We start from the raw sequence: 18,781 nt of genomic DNA, 5'->3' as shown, positions 1-18,781 counted from the left end.
AGAGATATTTTAGAATAAAGGATTAATCATCTTTTTAATAGAAAGAAAAATACAATGTTTATTGTAATTAAGAATACATTAATTTACAAAAAAAAAATGGTTATAAAAACATAAAAAAGTGTCAATCTACTATATATATATATATACACTACGATTATATATATAAACTAACATCCAGTTCAGCTTGATACTGGTTGGGATCAACACGGCTTTGTGGAACGGGCACATTCCATGGAGCCACGTTGTCCGTCAGGGCGTTCATCCGCTCCACGAAAACAGTGGAGGCGTTGGCTGGATGGGAATGCTGATACCAAGGTAAGTAGTTTGCACTGTTTTCGGGGCTGTTAACGTTGGGAATGTGATACTGGTAAAGGTTGTTACGGTAAGTTACCGTTGCCAGAACAGGTCTGCGGGGTGGGACGTTGTTGTCCTCGGATCCGGAGCTTAGGCTTTGTATATCTTTCAAATATTGATTTTTCTAAGAGTTTATTTTATTTGTTATGAAAACACATATATAAAAATATTTTACTTATGTTTTATTCATATTTTACATATGTTTTGCTTATTTTTTACATACGAAGATTTATAAGAAAAAAAAGATATGTATACATAAAATTAATTAGAAACTATATATAAACAACATAAAAGGTATTTCTGATGAATTTTGTTAATTTTATACACAACCCTAAACCTTAAAATAAAGTTAATCTACATATTAATTAATTAACAATATAATATTTACCTTAATTAATTAAGATTTATTTTAATTAAATAAAAATGTAAGAATGTACATTAATTTATACTTTAAATCCACACTTTACCACTAAATTATAACTAAAATTACATAAATTATGAATTCACTATTTTCCATTCATTTTCATTCAAACACACTGTAAATTATAATTGTAACTGCTAATGTAAGTGCGGATTCTTTGGCACGCCAAGCGCGTACATCTCCGCATCATGTTCTGTTTGTAAACAATTTCCCACCCAATTGGCTCGTTTGAGCTGATCTGTTGTTGACAAAAAAAAAATATATATATATATATATATATAATTGTAACTCCTCTAATTAATTTGTTTTAGAAATGTAACTTCCATCCATGAAATCCTATAAATAATCTTTCTCACATCATCATCAAAACTTATATAAAGATCCATTTATATAAAAACTGTCTAAATATGTGTACTTGTTCTTCTAACATGCTCACATTTATTATCTAGTCAAATTTAATTAAAAAATAATCAAATATATAGCCAATGTATGATACATAATCAATTTTAGTCAAACTCCACATTAATCAAATATGATTTCCATCATTAATTTTGATATATTCAGTTATAGTATTTGAGATTTTGTCCATTTTGAAAAGATAATAAAAATAAATGAAAGTCTCTCTCTCTATACATATATATATAGATCCAATTAAATAAAAATATAGTAGAAAAGAAGACAATTTCTTTAATTTGATATATTGAATATCCATTTTAAGATTCTTTCTACTTAGTGGGAATATTTCTTTGACAAATTCGTCTTTCTTTTTAATATGCGTTATTTCACAATTATTGAACTATATAATCAAATGATTACCACAAAAGTATGAAAAGATACCAAAATTGTAGGAAATAAATTTTTGATAATACATAGATCGGAAATATTATTCTACTTGGTAAGTTAGTAAAGAAAAAACTTTGTGCTGTTACATTATTTAATTAAATTAAAGCAAAGTAATCAAATAATTAATTAATGTTACTATTCAAACTTGGCATAAATTTTCTCATTAATGGTTTTTCATTTGGTAAAAGCTAACACTTACTTATAATTTATGAAGTAAAACAATGTGAATGTTTTATTGATTTATATTGTATCTTTATACTACTAGTAATTATTATTTCAATATTTTCAACATCAGATTTTTGCAATGATATATTGCATTAAATTTTATATATTCAATTATTGGATTTTAATTTATAAAAAAATTTGAAGACCTCAACAAATCATCAAAAATGAATAAGTAAAAGATTTTTAAGGATTGTTTGAGAGTATTCTATAGTTTTGTTGTTTAGTTTTCTAAAATCTTGTAAAATACTCCCAACTGTTTTTGTATTTTTGTGATATTTTCATGCATTTATTTTGTGAAGAAAATGTAAAAAATCATGAACAAATAACAAAATTATTGAATTCATTAACAATCCTAGATTTTTTTTTGTTTTAATTGAATAACACAAAACTTTTAATGACTTTATAAAAGTCTGAATCCAATAACCCAAATTTGGTTAAGATTTTAAATGATTTTTTACAAATCACAAACTAATAACACTAAACTTTAGCAGAGGTTTAACAAAATTTTGATCTAATAACAACAGATTCTAAATAACATTTAAAATCTTTAAAATTTTATTCAAATGTCAAACCAATAACCCCAGTTAATGTTGGAAAGTTGAACATTGACTTCAGAAAATATGGAAGATTTGGTTGGAAATTGATCAAATACTCCAGTATAAATAAAGTTTTTTCATAAAGATTTAGCAAATTATAGACATCTTCCTTCTTCATAGTCATATTTACTCATAAATTAATATAAGAAAGAAAAAAAATAATAATGGATATCACAAAAATGTCTGTTGCTTTTTTTCTTGTAGTAACAATGGCATTTTCGTTGTCCAACTCCAACGTCTTGGGCGCATCATCAGGTAAATTATGTTAGTTATATATTGACAATCATCTTTGATAATTATACATATTAGCAATTGCTGACCAAACTATGTAAATTTGGGTGCAGTGGTGGAGTCATCACAATGCATTGCACCATGTGTGTATCCAAAGTACGGGGATCATGAATGTTTCCATGACTGTATAGCATTCGGGTTCAAACACGCAGGAGGGTGTAGGAATAATAAGTGTTGTTGCGATCATTGATAGAAGAAATCTACAATCATCCTTCTAAGTAATTGGTCTAAAGAATTTATGTTTTTTTTTCTTTTAATTATAAAATTTGGAAGAAAACTAATTTTACATATATTGTTTGGTGTTGGTGTGTGTGTGTTTTTGTTTGTCAAATTAAAAGAACAAAAAAACTCTCAATATTATTAAAAAAAAAAAAAAAAAAAAAAAAAACCATCTGATACAATGAATTAAAAAAATAAATAAATCATGTCCAACGGGAGGTTTTGCCAAGGGAAAAGGGGATTAAAAATAAATCAGAAATGGGGTAATTAATAAGAACGGGCTTCTTTTCCTTCCTCCTCTCTTCTCTCTCTCTATCGCGAATCTCTCGAAGTCGGAAGAGATTAGTTGCAATCGGAGGAGATTGATTCGATCTTTGAGGTTATCCGGCTGTTTGACCCTCGTTACATCTTCATCTACACCGACGCCGAGTCTCAACGGCAAAAAAAATTGAAAGAGAATCATCTCGATCCGGTGGCGGTGACGCCGAAGGAGAAGAGTAGAGAGGTTGAGAGGTAGAAGATAAGCTTTGGAGGATTGTTTATCAAACAGGTAATTTCAAATTTCAAATTCCTTAACCAAATTGAAGTTGTTGATTTGATTCATAGCAATAACACCTTAAATTAAGGTTTTTCCATGCAAGTTCCTCGCTGATTCGATTAAATAGCAGTAGCATATATATTGAGGGTTCTTGATGAATTAGTTTGGGGGATATTTGAAATTTTGAATCGATTTCCAAGTTTCATATGATTTAATGGTGTACTTATTGATGAATCTCGATGAATTGTTGTTCATGTTGTGCCAACCACAATTTGTCAACTTCATCAGCTTTCTTTTGTTTTGGTGTGTAAAGGGCTCTTGTTCATTCCTATCTTGTTCTGTGCAAACCATGGCCTGAAAGATTGGTTTGACTGCAATGGTTTTGACACAAGAGGTTACTAAATGGTATCTTTTTTGTATTCTCAGATGCTGTTATAGGGATAGGCATCACAGCTACAACCTTTGGAGTTACTTAATAAACGTTTATCTTTTTTACAAAATTTAAATTTCATAAAATAAGAGCTCCATTAGGATTCTACCATTGGAGTAGAGAAAACTTAATAACCCTTTTTCAAGTTTTGAAGTTTGATAAAAGCAAAATTTATTCTTTAAAAATTGTTAAAACCCCATGAGGGGTTTTAACCGTTGGAGAAGGTCTAATATTCTCAACTCTAATCAGTTACTCCTTTGATAGACCACATCAACCTTTTCGACACCTCGTCCATGGAGACAACCTGTAACCGGATGATGTGCCTGCCTCCGATGGGTTTTTTCCAGTCCAGTCTCCAGCGTACATTCGACTCCCGGAAGATGAATTCTATGGCAGTGAACGATTGTTCTCCATCTTTACGGCTAACTTTTCGTACTCGATCGCCTACAAACCTTTTTGTACCTTGGAGATGAATTCGATGGCTTTGAACAATTGACAAAGGGAGATGATCAATTCAACATAGAGAGCTCGATTCAGGCAATGTTTCCACCAATTTCAGAAAATAAGGTCAATGGAGACAACCAACCCAAGGGTAGATTAAGTCATAAATTCATGTGGATAAAAGTTTAGAATTAAAATATGGACCCAAACTAAATGATAAATAAAGGCTGAAGCTGAAGTATAGGACAAATGAACTCGATGCTAGAGAAGCAACTCCCGAATGCTTAGGGATAAACCCTGGTCCTCCATAAAAGAAGTGAATCCCCCAATCTTCTGTAAACAGGTTCTTGATTTTGTAGAACTCAGGGTGGTCTGCGTTTGCATTCAAATCTTCAACCCGCTGGAAACTGTTGTTGCTATTGACGATCTCTAAATTGCGGAAGTAACTGGCTTTGCCGAAGCCTTCGTCAGGAAAGTGCCCTGAACCCATCTGCGTTGTCGTGTATGTCGATCGAAACTACGGAAGTTCACGATCTCTCCTCCCCATTGCACTACGGTCGCATGGTTAGCTAAAGTGGTAAAGATCTCACCCGGCCAATATCCAACCAATGAATTGTTGGGACCCAAACTTAGCCACCAATTCCCTTGATCCTGCATAATTTATTTATCTATTAAATCGAATATGTAACTATTTAAATCAATTTTAAATTTCATAAAGTAAAGTAAAATTTATAATACAGTATTGAAAAACCAACCTGCCATACAGAAATGGTGATCTCGGATTGGTTGCCTTCAAAGGTTGAGACGGGAGTAATAGCACCGCCAATAAAAATGTCGCTACTGGTTTGTATAAAACCAGGACATTCTAGGTTGTAACACCCGGTTAAGTTGTATCCGTCGCTCTGAAAAATATTTATATTATAATTATTATTTATTAGTTCTTTGTCAAAGAAAAAAAATATTACTATTATTAGCATGAAAACTGAAGCATAACTTTTGTTATTTTAAGAAAATTCCAAATTATATTTTTTTAATACAAGCAATGCATACAAATTTATTATTATTTTCTTCATTGTACTGCAAGGCAAATCCCTTACAACAAATAACCTTTGTCTAAGAGAAATAAATTTATAAGCTTCTTAACAAAAAAAATTAATATAGAGTAAATGAAACCAACAACACAGATATTTATAGACGACTGATACAACTAAGATAAAAAGACTGTCTCTCGAGAGAAAAGTAAATATTAACCTAAAAAGGAATCGTTCACTATCATAGCCTTGCCACCGCAACATACTTGATTATTATTTTCCACAGTATCATCAGAAGTGATTGTTTTTATTATATTCTCTATTTCTGTAGATAGTTTCTTCCACTAATTTTCTATTTCCTGATCATTTTCTACTTTCTAGCTAAAAAGATTGATTGTTTGTTTCGTGATACTTAATTTTCTAGATTTTTGCTTTATTCTTATTAATTGACATTAATAAATTGTAAACTTTAAAACACAATTATTGAAAGCAGATAACGGTTTCAGATGACTACTTATTAAAAATAATTGTCAAAAAATTAAATAATTATTTTTTTTAATATATATGTCAAAAACTCTAGAAAACCAATCTTTAAGGAGGAGGGAGTATTAAACTTGGCTAAATTACTTATTAGAAAAATTACTAGATTTTCAAGAAAAAAAAATTGACTGGATTTTATATTAATCAGTTGCAGACTTGCAGTATAGTCTCTCTCTTTTTTCATGTTATATATATACACTTATAGTATTAGTCATTTTTAAAGTAGGTGCGTGTAGTTTATTTTTTTACTCCTTTGTTATTACTTATTATTAGTATAGATTAATGTGTTAATCTATGCTTTATAATGGAAAATATATGAGATAAATTGATTAAAAAATATCATATTACCGTCCAATAAATGAATAGTCTCGGCTTGTTATCCTGATACAACTCAGGTTAAACCTAAAAGTCAAATCATGAAAAAAGGTTAATTGTATTAGTCCTTTTTATACATGTTTAAATTAAAACTGTAGAAAGTAATAACAATAGCTTTAAGTTTTAAAAAAGAACCTGCAAACCCACTTCAATGGTATTGAGATCACCGGTCAAGTAACTACCCGAGCTAATCCATATTTGTGAAATAGATAGCTCGTCTTCTCTTTCTACCGTTGGACTCCAGACATTAATTGTTGCCTTTGCTCCGTATAGATCAAGTGGTTCTCCCGTAGCTCCGGTCGCATACTATTACAGTGTTCAATTCACAACTCCATCAATAATAAAACAGACGGTAAATATATATGTTGTTGTTTATTTATGGTAATGTATGTGAATTAATTACTATGCGTCTAAGTTCTGAATTCTAATCCCTCTGCCAAAAATTTTTTTACCCTTTTGAAAACTATAACACTTCCCGTAGAATATGAAAGTATGAAACTAATAGATTTGGTTTAGCTATTTTAAATTACAGATGTAACATATATAAACTGTAAATGGAAACCGGTTCACTTATTAACAGTACTATATAAATCATAGTAATGAAACCATTATGTATTAGTATCTGACCATACTGAAAAAAATCCGTAGCTTCGAATGTTCAAACAAAAAGATTTTTTTTTTGGGCATGACCTTTAAAACTTGATTGACTTAATAAGAAGCCAAAGATAAGTTTAGTGCTAAAAAAAATACCTCATGTACGGCATTGCTAGTGTCGCCGCCGCTAGCATAATCTCGGCGTTTTGGTACTGTCCCCTCTGGACACTTGGCAACGGTTGGATGCACTTGTCGTGTGTGGCATTTCATCTGAACAAATGCCCTCCACCTGAACAAATGTGAGTACGAGGAGAAGCACCCAGAGAGACTTCATAGCCACACAAAAAAATGAAATCAGAGTATTAGTTAATGAATCAGCTAAAGAGAGAACACGCCACAAATAAAACAACATTATAAGATGCATTTGAACTCACCATCATCTATGATCTCTTCGACTCTTCCTGATAGAAGGGTTTGTGGTTTTTTTCGTGTGGTTTTTTGTTTCTGATCAGTTAGCTAAAGAAGAAACACTACTGAAGAAGAAGACATCTCTCTCTCTCTAAACCTACTGAAGAAGACATCTCTCTCTCTCGTTAAGGGGTGATATGCATAGGGTTGCTTTTAATTAAAATATTAAAAGTACATAATTAAGTAGAAAGAAATTAAAGCAACGTTGCTTGCATATAAGTACTTTAGGAACTGAGAGAGAAACAATATTTCCTTATTCTCTTCTTCTGATTGGTTAAATCTTCTTTTATTAATAAAATATTAAATATTTAATTTTAAGAAATGTAAATGAATTGCTCATGAGTGGAGATGGTCTAAGTGGTTAACTTTGATAGTTGTGTGTATTTTTATAGAGAGTAGCTAGAGACTAGATACAAATCATAGGATAATTAAGTACGTAATGTTTATTTACAAAAGAAGCGAAAATAATTAAAACTACTGTGAAAAATCAATGTTTCAACATCTTAGTTTTCACTATATTCCCCTGCTATGACTTTTTTTTTTATCTTCTTCTTCTGAGTTGACGAAATAAGGAATGGTTTTCGAAGACCGTGATATCAGATTTACACACAGACTATAATTAGAAACATACATTATTCTAATAAGTTTTGGAATATTCGAAAATAGAAACACTCACTTTCTCTCTCTCTTTCCAATTATATTCGGGTCACGTAGTGCCGTAGTTGAGCTTCTAATTCTGTATAACAGTTTTTTGTTTTCTTAATTTAGTAAATTTACTAAAGTAGATGGATATCACTATTGGCAAAAAGAAAAAAAAGTAGATGGATATCAGTGAAGTAATTATTAGTTAAATTAGGCAGTTAAATCGATTTTTAAAAAATGTTGAAAAATCAGTGTCAGAACTCAGAACTTTATTTTGACGAAGTAGCTAATGATTTTTTTTGTGTGGTTTTCTCACTTTCCGTTTCCGTCTCGTTTGATTAATAAAATGAATCGTTTACACAAACTTATGGTTAATATGGTGACATGTAATACAATTACTTATGGTTTTCTATCACGATGAGACTCTTTATAATTGTACTATTTATTACTTTCAATAACAAGACATATTCATGTTAATTAATTTGTAATATTTCTACGTTATATGGCTTAAATACAAATGTTACGTACTATTACTATCTAGCTCATTTCTTACAAGAGAGATAGAATACTCTAAACACATAATAATGTCTAATACAGTAATACTCTAAACACATAATGTCTCTTTTAATAAATGAGATTTTACAAGTACTTCTTAATTTTCTGGTTTCTTTATGGCTGCAAAATATAAAAACTAATATGACTCTTTTAAACACAAACGTCTTCTAATACAACCTCACCGCGCTAGCTAATTAAATAAAGGCAGAAAATAAACAAATGCCGCTAACTACTACTCCTCACGGTCCGATGGGAAACTCACACTTCCCAAATCCTGCAATTAACCAAATTCATATTAATTAGAATTAAATAAAATATTAAACATCATCATATCTTAAAGTTATAACTATGAAGACAAGATATAACGTGAACATCTTAAAATTCTAAAACGCAAAGAGAGCACGATATATATAGCTGAACTTTCGTAACTGCCAACCAACTACTAACCATATTGCCACAATATTTCACCTTTTTGGCTTTTTTTGAGTACCAGTTCATGAATTAACACTTGATTTCAAATTAAATTCAATCAAAATAAATGTAATCGTAGGATAACTAATAAATTTGATAATTAGAGAAAAGGGATTTATAAGATTAACGTACGAGGAGGTTGCGTGACGACGTGAGCAGCTCCACCAAAGTAGCACGTACCAACACGACGCGCGTTCTTCTGATAGTAACTGTTGAAAGCGTACGAAGCGTGCGCTTCTAACGTCTCAGGATGATAACACGTGGCACCCGGCTGAATCGGACGGCAATCAGCTCCTCCTTCTCCGCAAGCGTAATCAAGAGCCGCCTGTAGCCTATCCCTCGCCATCTCTCCGTTCGAAACGCACCACGTCGACACCGGGACCTCATCTCCCTTACCGTTGACCGGAAACGTTGACCTCGCGGTGAACGGAACGTCGTACACCTTCCCTTCGTTTGGAAAGAACAACCCGTAGTTTCTCTCCGACGTTGGCCCTGGTTTCTGGTTCTCGTTAAACAACGCGAATAGATAAACGTTAAGCGGTTCCCTCGGTCTCAACGGCGTCCCGTTACCCGTTAACACTCTCTTCACAAGTCCGCCGTTATACGCCGCCGCGTTCGGTTCGTTTGCACCGATTTCGTTCTCGTCTCCGACGGAAGGCCACCCTGTCTCCGTCACCATCACCTTAACGTCGTTAAATCCGACGGCGGACATAGCGGCGTAAACGGCGTCGAGTTGAGCGTCGAAGAGACTGTTATACTTCAGTCCGGTGCCGGAGTCTATGTTCCCGGCGTTTTCTTGAAACAGAGCGTAGTCTAAGGAGATTTTGTCGGCGTTCGCTGAGTAAGCGAAGAACGGGTAAGCATTAACTATGAGATACGAAGACGTCATTTGCAACAGATCAAGCATAGGTTTGATAACCGGTTCGATTAATTTCGGTTTAAAAGAACCGGAAGATGGCGGGTACGAATTCGCCAGCGCGCTAAGAGCAACCGGAGAAGAGATCTTGATCGCTTTGTCGAGGTTATGCTTCACCAGAGAGGTGTGAATGTTCTTCATCGCAGGGACGAGATACGGAGTCGTGTTCTTGGGATCGACGAACACTTCGTTACCAACGGCGATAGCTTCGATCTCCGTCGCTGGAGAGTGCGAAGCTACGTTGGTTTGTATCCAGTTGTCGGCGAATGATTGGTTTGATGAGGCGGAGGAGAGAAGCTCGTTGGGGAGAGCGACGATTACTTTTATCCCGGAGTTTGCAAGCGCGGTTAGCACGTTCTTATCCGTGTCGTAGATTTTGATACGGCTGATTCCTTGTGATTTCAGGAGGTTCACTACATTCTTTGGTGACGGGAGGTTGTTAGCTATCCGGCCGTAATTAACTCCGATCATTCCAGACTCTGTGGAAACAAAAACGTTAAATGAGAAGAACATGGGGATACAGAGACGTATCTATAAACTAGCGTGATGAATATAAAGAAAAAAAAACTAACCAGCGTGTGTGAAGGAAATGGCTGGGAAGAGGCAAAGAATGAGAAAACAAGGTAGGAAAGAAACGGCCATAGTATTATCTCTGATTTTATTTTGGAACAGAACTGTGGTTTGATTGTTTGAATATTGATTAAGTTATGGAGACGTACGAAAGATTAGTGTGTGTGTGTGTTTTGCCTGGTGAGGGGAGCTGGTCTATCGTTTTTTATATGTACAGGTAGGGTAAAGAAGTGTGCCAAGTGGGGGATGTGGGATAACTAATTACACGGAAGACTTGTTGAAAAAATATGATAAACTGAAAAAGCGTAATTTTAAAATTATCTATTTATAGCTTAAAAAACATAAAATTCAGGTAAAGAAATTTTCTAAATTTTAACATAGTTGATTTTGAATTTGTTTGAAAAAGACTTTTTAAGGTTTATTGTTTTCTTCAACGAAAAAGACCTTGGTTCTTTCTATGTGCAATCCTTTCTTTTTGTGAAGAGAGCGTCGTGACTCACTTTATCTTCTTCAACTAATCTTTTTTTTTTTTTTTTTTTGTCTCACTAAATTCGATTTAATTGTTTATAGCTATGTCGTTTCGTTTCTTCAAATAAATGGGGGATCACATTGTCTAATGGGTTCGAATCAGATAGATGTGGCCCAATGGAAGTATCATAAGCCCATAAATATCATCTAAAAAGCGTAGTAGTAGTGTCTCTCAGCCGTTGGATTTAAAGAAAAAAACCTAGAGAATATGAACCGTTGGATTAGGGTAGATGCCCTACAACGATTCGCCACTTTTTAAAGAGATAAAGAGGAATCCGATGCGTCCAAGTACAAAAAGCCACAGAGGGCCAATTAGAGAGAGATTTTTATTTTCCAGTCTCTTTTCTTTTTTAATATATATATATATATATATATATATTTTCATATATCTCTTGTTTGATCGGAGTCTGAATCTCTCTCTCTCGTCGTTCTATCTAAATTCTTTGTATTTGTGCACCGGACGAGAGAGTCTTACACGATGTCTGCAACCCAGGAGGAAGAAAAGAAGCCAGGAGACGGTGGTGCTCACATCAATCTCAAAGTCAAGGGACAGGTATCTATCTTTTTCTACTTTTTTACTCACTTTTGTTTTGTTTTTTTTTTTCTTTTTTGAAGATTTGGGTTTCTGATTTGAAGCTCTCGTGTAGCTGCGTTTAGGGTTTTATTTTTTTCCCCCGATTTGGCTATTTTCTCTGGTTTTACAATTTTAGGGTTTCGTACAACAAGCTCAGTGTTGGTGGCTTTTTTTTTGTTTTGTTTTTTTCTTCTTTTTGGTTTTTGATTTGACTGGACAAAATATTGTGCTGTTATTATACGTTTACCGGTTGTTTATGAAATTTCTATAATTATAATGTGAGTTGTATATAGAGCTTGTGGCTTGTATTGTTGTTGTTTGAGTGTATTTCACAATTTTGCAATGGTAAAGTTGAAACAGTTGTTGAATGTTCTAAGGATTTGTGAACGATGCTGTCAAACAATTGTCTGGTTTATCATTGCTGATGAGTTTGTTAAGTTTTGAGTGGTGTTTATGTTTGGAATTCTCATAAGCAAAAAGCCTACATTATAATGATATGGATACTTTTTCAGTTCACTAACCAAAACAGAGAGACTTCTAAAAAGAAAGAAAGAGACATTAGAATTCAATTATTGTTTCCTATGCTATCTCTTAACTTTTGTTAACAGTGTTATACTTTGTAATGTGGGTGTTCTTATATAGGATGGAAACGAGGTGTTCTTTAGGATCAAGAGAAGCACTCAGCTGAAGAAGCTGATGAATGCTTACTGTGACAGGCAATCCCAGGACATGAACTCCATCGCTTTCTTGTTTGATGGACGTCGTCTTCGCGCTGAGCAAACCCCTGATGAGGCAAGTAAAACAAAACACACATAATTCAATCTACATGCTCTTTTTACCCTCTTAAAAAGTTGTAGCTTTTCATTCTAACGCTAATAATAATCCTGATGCTACTACAGCTTGACATGGAGGACGGTGATGAGATCGATGCGATGCTCCATCAGACCGGTGGCGGTGGTACTGGTGCTGCTATGGCTATGGCTATGGCTATAGCTTGACACCTCCTCCTCCGGGTTTTAGTAGGGCTTTGTGTGATATGGAATGGTTTAAGGAGTTATCGGCATTATTAGGATTTCCAGACTTGTGTTTTTTTATCGTGGCCATTAATATCTCTAGAAGAAACTATGAATTATGTGTATGGGTCATTCAAGGTTTAAAGAACCATTCGGTTTGAGTTTTTTGGTCTTCTTGTGTTTGTTATTGGCTCCTCCTCCTATGTTACTCTACTATTTGGGCTTAAAGGGCGATTATCTATAATTTCTTGGGTTTATAAACTCAATTGGTAAAACAAGTAAATGAAACGATCAAAAAGCCCTTATTGAAATTTGTTGAGATAATGGGCGAACAAATATAATTAAAATCCACTCGGACAATGGAACAAAATATTCTAACTTGAACCGTGGTCTTGTTTGTGATTGTAGTCTATACACGATGTGCTTAACAAACAGTGATTGTGATGGTTCATGATCATAAGACACACCCATGATCAAAACAACCAGTACTGTCTCACAAGACACCCATGATCAAGACAACCAGTAATTATAGTACTGTTGTCTATACACGATGTGCTTAACAAACAGAGATTGTGATGGTTGATGATGATCACAAGACACACCCATGATCAAAACAACTAGTAATTATAGTACTGTCTATACACGATGTGCTTAACAAACAGAGATTGTGATGGTTGATGATCACAAGACACACCCATAATCAAAACAACCAGTACTGTCACAAGACACACCCATGATTCAAAACAACCAGTAAGGCAGTTATAATAGTACTGTCTCATTTTCTGACATGTTAACAATAACATGTACGTTGATTTTAGATAGACTTCGATACAAGCACTTGGATGAGACAGACATTCTTAAGAGTTAAGACATACTAACCACGACTTCGAATGACTTCGAATGATCATATCTATAAATTAATAATCATCATCATCGAGAAGAACATATATATTCATCATTAACACGAACTTATAACAACACTAAAAAAAAGACAGCAATTCTAGGCACAAAATACCCACAACCATCATTAAAACACCAAGAAGCTTCAAATGCAACTAGCAAGAGAGTTTGCTTATTTAGGCTTCTAATTATACATACAAACCGTCACGATATTGTTCACTGAAGGACAATGCACTCAGACGCAGTCCCGTTTGTGATCGGACCTCCATGGATACGATTGCTTTTCTGGTTAAACACACCACCATTAGGGATTTGCTGGTGAACTATGGTTCCTTCAGGATCTTCCTCTTGGTCACTACAACCTATGGCTTCAAAGATGAGAGTGTTAACCTCCTTAAACCTTTCCTCTGACAGAGAAGCTTCTGCAAGGAGCCTCCAGGCATTCTCCTCTGAAGCTCCTTCGTAATCATCTTTCCTCTTCAGCACCATGTGACCACTTATCTCCCACACGGCTGGGTTCACTTGCGTTTCCAATACCTCGGGGCTTACTTCACCTAGAGCCTGTTTCTCTGCGTAACACTGCAATTTATACAATCAAATTGTTAATCACTTTAACTGGGTGGATTCAAAACATGTAGTGATCCAACGGTTTGCTAGCTAAAAATTTATACCTGTGGCATCACGAAGATCTGCCTTCCACAATCAGCGATGAGGATGTTGAAAGGTATGTTGTTGTTTTGGAGGCAAACGCAGGCATCTGATACAGTATCAGATAGGTCTTGCATAGAGCTTCCACCTTCAAAGAGAAGACTTCTCACAGGGTAATTCAGAAGCTCTGAGATTTTCACACCACTAACAGTGGTAACCATCTTCTTGGTAGGAGCTCTCTCAAGTGGGAAAGGCATGGCCAGGTAATATGCCTGTTTACAACAAAATCACCACCAAAACAATCAATACAAGTCATCTTAGATACGCCGGGAAAAAAGGAATTATGCATGGGTTACTATTGTGTATACCTGAAAGTGAAGATGGTTGATAGTGGCAAAAGCACCCAGGCTGTTGTAACCAAGTCTGAAGTAAGGATTAGCGGCCTCAGCAGCCATGTGAACTGCAAGCAAAAGGCTTTTGTGATCAATCCTCTGTGGCAAGCAGTCAAGAACACGAGGAATCAGCAGCACATGCCCATACTCGATCGGGCTAACCTGTTAAAAAATAAATAAAGAATTAATCTTTTGCTATCAAAACCAATCAAAGGATAACAAATAGAGCTCTCTGCACAAGATTCTTTACATTGATAGCAACAACACTGAAAGAATTCTCAGGATCAAGAGGCATGCAGGGGAAGAACTGGACTTGACCATCTTCGCCAGCTTCAAACTGGAAGAGCAGCTCTTCTTGACCAACTTTAGTGAAGTTGAATTTGCTGCCATCAAAAGACTGCAAAACCTTATCCACACGGAACTCGGTTGGCCTCTTCTTTAGGTGACGACCCTCGTTTAGCTGAGCAACGAAACCATACTTCCCAGGTATAACCTATATATAACAACAAGAGATAACAATCTTAAAAAACAATGTAAAACAGAATCTCGGATTGAAACAAACATCACTAGATTGTCAAACAAGGTATAAGAAAGACAATTACTTTGGTTTCGCATGCAGTGACATCATAGCGGAAAAGTCCTCTTTGGAACCTATCCTCCCACTGAAAACATAAAGAATTGATTAATATAATGATTACTCAGCTAAACTCGTTTTGCTCTATGTAAGTAAACGATTCTTACCTCTCCGAGAACAAGAGACTCGAGAAAAGCCACAGGAGGCTCTTCAGCTTCATGGCTAACCACAATCTTCTCTCTGGATTTTTCCAGATTCTTGCAAGCATACAAAGGAAGCCTAGCACCTGAAACAAACGTAGCACAAAGTGTGAATCAAAAAAGAGTTAAAATTTAACAACAACAACAAAAAAAAAATAAAAAAAAAAAAAGACGATTCAGCTTTCAAAACGTACCATTAATGCAACATGCGCCGAGGCAATTCCGTCCACAGCCGACGGAATCATCAGCCGCCTCATTCTTTTGGTAGTTCGATACGACGGTCGGAACTCTCTTAATTTTCAACATTCTCAATCCCTCTAACCCCCCAAAAGATAAAATCGATAGAACCAAGCATACAAACAAAAAAAAAGGAATCTCTAAAACAAACCCTAAAACCTAGAAGCTAACAAGATGGTAGATGAAGTTGGAACCGCCTCCGGCAAGAAAGAGGAGATCAGAAGGGCTGCCGCCTTCAGACGGCAGAGCTCCACGTCCCCCGTGCGGCAAAGGATTAGTTTCGATTAAACAACCCTTCCGTCGAACTATACGGACATGAAAGCTAACACCCGGAGATATCCCGTGTATAGCCGTGATGCCGATCACCTGATGTCCCCAATTTTTGGTGAAAATCGAAACGCACGCCGGAGAAAGATTTACAGATTTCACCGAACCCGACACTCAAAACAGCAAAAAAAAAAAGGAGAGATCTTTTGATTTGGGTTTATACAATTAGAGATTTGATTCCTACAACAATTTGGTTTTTTTTTTTTGGGGGGGGGGGGTTGAGGGTATATTTTGCGGATACAGTGTCTTAGGAGATATCGAATGGGGCTTTAAATAGAGATAGGAGATGAGTGAACCATAGAATTTACTAACGACAAAAATATATCAAAATTAATTTTTATTTTATATATATATATAACTTTTTCCTTCTCTTTATTTTTCTGTGGTTGTGATTTGGACGTGAAGTTTCTATTAATTAGGTCGTCTTGAATTATTTTATTTTTTCCCTTTTAACTATTTTTTCCTCGTTATTTCCTTATCTTGTCTACCTTAGCTAGTTACCAATGTTTTGGTTAGTCGGCTAATTAAAGGTTAAGAACAAATATCGAATGAATATACGAATAGAAAATGTTAGGATCAGTGCAAAGATACACATAATTGATACTCTATGTGAATAAGTGTTATTTTCATTTAAAGTTTCGTATTTCTCCAATGGTATCAAAGTTTCATATTTTAACCCGATGTAAAAAAAATTGATATGAAAATAAACTAATCAAAATAATTATCATTTAGAAAGAGATGTGTGAAGATTTTGATATCTCATTATCTCAAGATATATAAACAGATGTGCCATTCTAGTAAATTTAAGTGGGATTGTAGTTTTTCTGCATGCAAGCGTAAGAGAGACTATATATAGCTAATAAGAGGTTGCAATTAAATCTACGCAATATAAAGTTCATGCGGCATATATATAATATGATCTCGGCAAAATCAAGGTATTAGTTTGTGTTTTTATTCTTGTTTTATGTTGTCATTACATAAAATTTTCTATGGTCATGCTTTTTCATGAGACGATGTGTGGTCGTAGCAACTTCTACGAGGCTCAATTGGGCTAACGAGGACCATCGTTCATTCGGTCGATATATTGCGAAGCTAAATTTTAAAACTTACATATAGAAATAATGTGAATAGTTTTAGACCATAGCTTTTTGGAGGGTTTTGTTTCTTTATGACATTATTACCAAATTACAAATGAACAAAAAACTAAACAGGTAAACGAAAAAAAAAACAGAGTGAAGATCCTCGGAATCTAAGGAAAGGATATAGTTCTTGAACCACATAATTAGTGGTCCATTGTTTTGTCTGGCAATATCAACAAATCGAAGCCCTCCTCCTTCCATTACCGGTTTACCGTTAGTTGTACTTTATCAAACCATTTATCATGATCTTAAGTTAAGACCTCAACATGTAAATACGAATTTATATTGCATCAAGAAATTAAAAATAGCACCCAAAAAAAAAAAAAAAACTTTTTCGTATGTGTAGTTAAAGACTTGAATATGTATGGCGGTGGTAGTGTCACTACCATGCATGTAAGTCAAAATTCAAGCGGTCAACAACAATGAAATCAAACTAATTAAATAAGTGGTATATATTGAATCATAATTGCGGTTGACCCAGGGGGAGAAAACTCAAATCCTCTTTAGTCAAGCGTTTTTGTGGTCATCAGTTTCCAAAGAAACATCTTCTGTATCTACATGCAAATATCATATTTCTTCTATAGAGTTTCTGGCAAGTATTTGTTAATCAGCCAAAGAGAAACCCCAAATAAAGAAAAACCCAATGATGGAGAACAGAGCCCTTAAAATGGTAATCTAAGTCCCAAACCCAAACACAAACACAACAAGCTCATTAACTCTAACGACCAAATGCATATATATATATATATATATATTTTCTCTGTAATGCATATTGTGAATACACATTGGTTTATCATAAAAGAAATACTAGTATATTTCTAGTAATTAATCGACAAATATAACTTTATACTTAATCTTACAACTTACAAGAAGTGCTTGAGTGATAGTAGCCAAGTTGCTCTTTTGGGATACTCTCTTGGTCCGAAAATAGGGTAACTAATCCTCACATTGGTGCTTCCCATTTCGACCTGCAGTTCCATAAGTTCAAAGAAGCATAGTCAAAGATCATTATCCACATTTGTGGTTCCTTGGAAGAAAGAATGATTATATGCCAAAGATATCACCGCTTGCTCGAAGTCACCTGACATGCTCATGGATAGTTCAAATTGATCCTCAGCCAGTCCTGGATTATGGGGAAAATAATAAGACCTTGGTAAGTAAATGATGTATAAATAATATTTTCTAATGGGAGTTTTTTTTTTTTTTTTTGTCACCCTTAAATTTCTAAATTATAAAGTCCATAAATAATCTTAAGATAAGATGATTTCAAGAAAACCCAGCTAATGTTACAACAACAAAAAAATATCATTTACTGTTTTCTATTAGATAAAGTGTTATATTAGAGAGAAGAGGGAAAATTATCTATTCTCCACACACAAAAAAAAATAGAATGTTTATGCTTCAAATTATTTTGTTAGATAATGTCTACTTTCTAAATATTGTCTATAAAATATATACAGAATGCTAAATAAATTGTTTAGTTGTAACATAATTTAACGAGGGCTAGGCTAATAACCCTCATCCATACCATATCCCAACATGGCCCCTTGGCAAATGGTCGTTCCTCAAAATCGGGTCGATACGAACCAGACATTAGCAGAGTTAGATGTAAGTTGTATATCGGATTAGAGATAGTAGCTACCCCGCGTGGAAGCGTTCCTACGATAAGGCCACTTCCAAAATAAATAACGCAACGCAACCCAACCCATTACATCTAACTTTTTGGAGG

The 18,781-nt window shown here is 34.4% G+C and overlaps 3 protein-coding genes, 2 long non-coding RNA genes and 1 pseudogene across 5 annotated transcripts; 3 read left to right on the top strand and 3 right to left on the bottom strand.

Annotated features, from left to right (window-relative positions):
• The first annotated feature begins 2,279 nt into the window (after window positions 1-2,279).
• On the top strand, window positions 2,280-3,022 carry LOC147933711 (uncharacterized). The gene is made up of 2 exons (XR_015571804.1): window positions 2,280-2,694; window positions 2,784-3,022. It is a non-coding gene; the product is annotated as an uncharacterized LOC147933711 (long non-coding RNA).
• Window positions 3,023-3,163: 141 nt separating this feature from the next.
• On the top strand, window positions 3,164-4,102 carry LOC104722248 (uncharacterized). The gene is made up of 2 exons (XR_757165.3): window positions 3,164-3,499; window positions 3,914-4,102. It is a non-coding gene; the product is annotated as an uncharacterized LOC104722248 (long non-coding RNA).
• A 279-nt stretch (window positions 4,103-4,381) lies between these two features.
• Window positions 4,382-7,168, bottom strand: LOC147933710 (protein neprosin-like; annotated as a pseudogene).
• A 1,385-nt stretch (window positions 7,169-8,553) lies between these two features.
• LOC104722247 (glucan endo-1,3-beta-glucosidase 12-like) lies at window positions 8,554-10,817 on the bottom strand. Its single transcript, XM_010440388.3, has 3 exons — window positions 10,523-10,817; window positions 9,167-10,429; window positions 8,554-8,837 (listed from the first exon to the last, which is right to left on the bottom strand). Exons 1-3 carry the CDS (start codon window positions 10,590-10,592, stop codon window positions 8,803-8,805), a joined length of 1,368 nt encoding a protein of 455 aa, XP_010438690.2. The 5' UTR covers window positions 10,593-10,817; the 3' UTR covers window positions 8,554-8,802.
• A 496-nt stretch (window positions 10,818-11,313) lies between these two features.
• LOC104722246 (small ubiquitin-related modifier 1) lies at window positions 11,314-12,879 on the top strand. Its single transcript, XM_010440387.3, has 3 exons — window positions 11,314-11,601; window positions 12,265-12,414; window positions 12,522-12,879. The coding sequence occupies exons 1-3, from the start codon at window positions 11,527-11,529 to the stop codon at window positions 12,618-12,620; spliced, it is 324 nt and encodes a 107-aa protein (XP_010438689.1). The 5' UTR covers window positions 11,314-11,526; the 3' UTR covers window positions 12,621-12,879.
• Window positions 12,880-13,568: 689 nt separating this feature from the next.
• LOC104722245 (GDP-L-galactose phosphorylase 1-like) lies at window positions 13,569-16,239 on the bottom strand. Its single transcript, XM_010440386.3, has 7 exons — window positions 15,544-16,239; window positions 15,317-15,435; window positions 15,178-15,237; window positions 14,826-15,068; window positions 14,552-14,737; window positions 14,207-14,455; window positions 13,569-14,114 (listed from the first exon to the last, which is right to left on the bottom strand). Exons 1-7 carry the CDS (start codon window positions 15,653-15,655, stop codon window positions 13,752-13,754), a joined length of 1,332 nt encoding a protein of 443 aa, XP_010438688.1. The 5' UTR covers window positions 15,656-16,239; the 3' UTR covers window positions 13,569-13,751.
• Window positions 16,240-18,781: the final 2,542 nt, after the last annotated feature.

Source organism: Camelina sativa, chromosome 11 (assembly GCF_030686135.1).
Source record: "Camelina sativa cultivar CO46 ecotype springtype chromosome 11, ASM3068613v1".
Taxonomy (NCBI): Eukaryota; Viridiplantae; Streptophyta; class Magnoliopsida; order Brassicales; family Brassicaceae; genus Camelina; species Camelina sativa.
The sequence above is the reverse complement of the archived record's forward strand: the minus strand, read 5'-3'. Positions and strand labels throughout refer to the sequence as shown.

What these genes read in the sequence shown, in the direction of transcription:
- LOC104722247 (XM_010440388.3), bottom strand. Translation starts at nt 10,592, where the DNA reads ATGGCCGTTTCTTTCCTACCTTGTTTTCTCATTCTTTGCCTCTTCCCA. An exon ending in CATTTCCTTCACACACGCTG is followed by an intron (nt 10,430 to 10,522) that starts GTTAGTTTTTTT and finishes TTGTTTCCACAG; the next exon opens with AGTCTGGAATGATCGGAGTT. An exon ending in CGTCGTCACGCAACCTCCTC is followed by an intron (nt 8,838 to 9,166) that starts GTACGTTAATCT and finishes GGTTAATTGCAG; the next exon opens with GATTTGGGAAGTGTGAGTTT.
- LOC104722246 (XM_010440387.3), top strand. Translation starts at nt 11,527, where the DNA reads ATGTCTGCAACCCAGGAGGAAGAAAAGAAGCCAGGAGACGGTGGTGCT. An exon ending in ATCTCAAAGTCAAGGGACAG is followed by an intron (nt 11,602 to 12,264) that starts GTATCTATCTTT and finishes GTTCTTATATAG; the next exon opens with GATGGAAACGAGGTGTTCTT. An exon ending in CTGAGCAAACCCCTGATGAG is followed by an intron (nt 12,415 to 12,521) that starts GCAAGTAAAACA and finishes ATGCTACTACAG; the next exon opens with CTTGACATGGAGGACGGTGA.
- LOC104722245 (XM_010440386.3), bottom strand. Translation starts at nt 15,655, where the DNA reads ATGTTGAAAATTAAGAGAGTTCCGACCGTCGTATCGAACTACCAAAAG. An exon ending in CGGCGCATGTTGCATTAATG is followed by an intron (nt 15,436 to 15,543) that starts GTACGTTTTGAA and finishes CGTTTGTTTCAG; the next exon opens with GTGCTAGGCTTCCTTTGTAT. An exon ending in TCAACCATCTTCACTTTCAG is followed by an intron (nt 14,456 to 14,551) that starts GTATACACAATA and finishes TGTTGTAAACAG; the next exon opens with GCATATTACCTGGCCATGCC.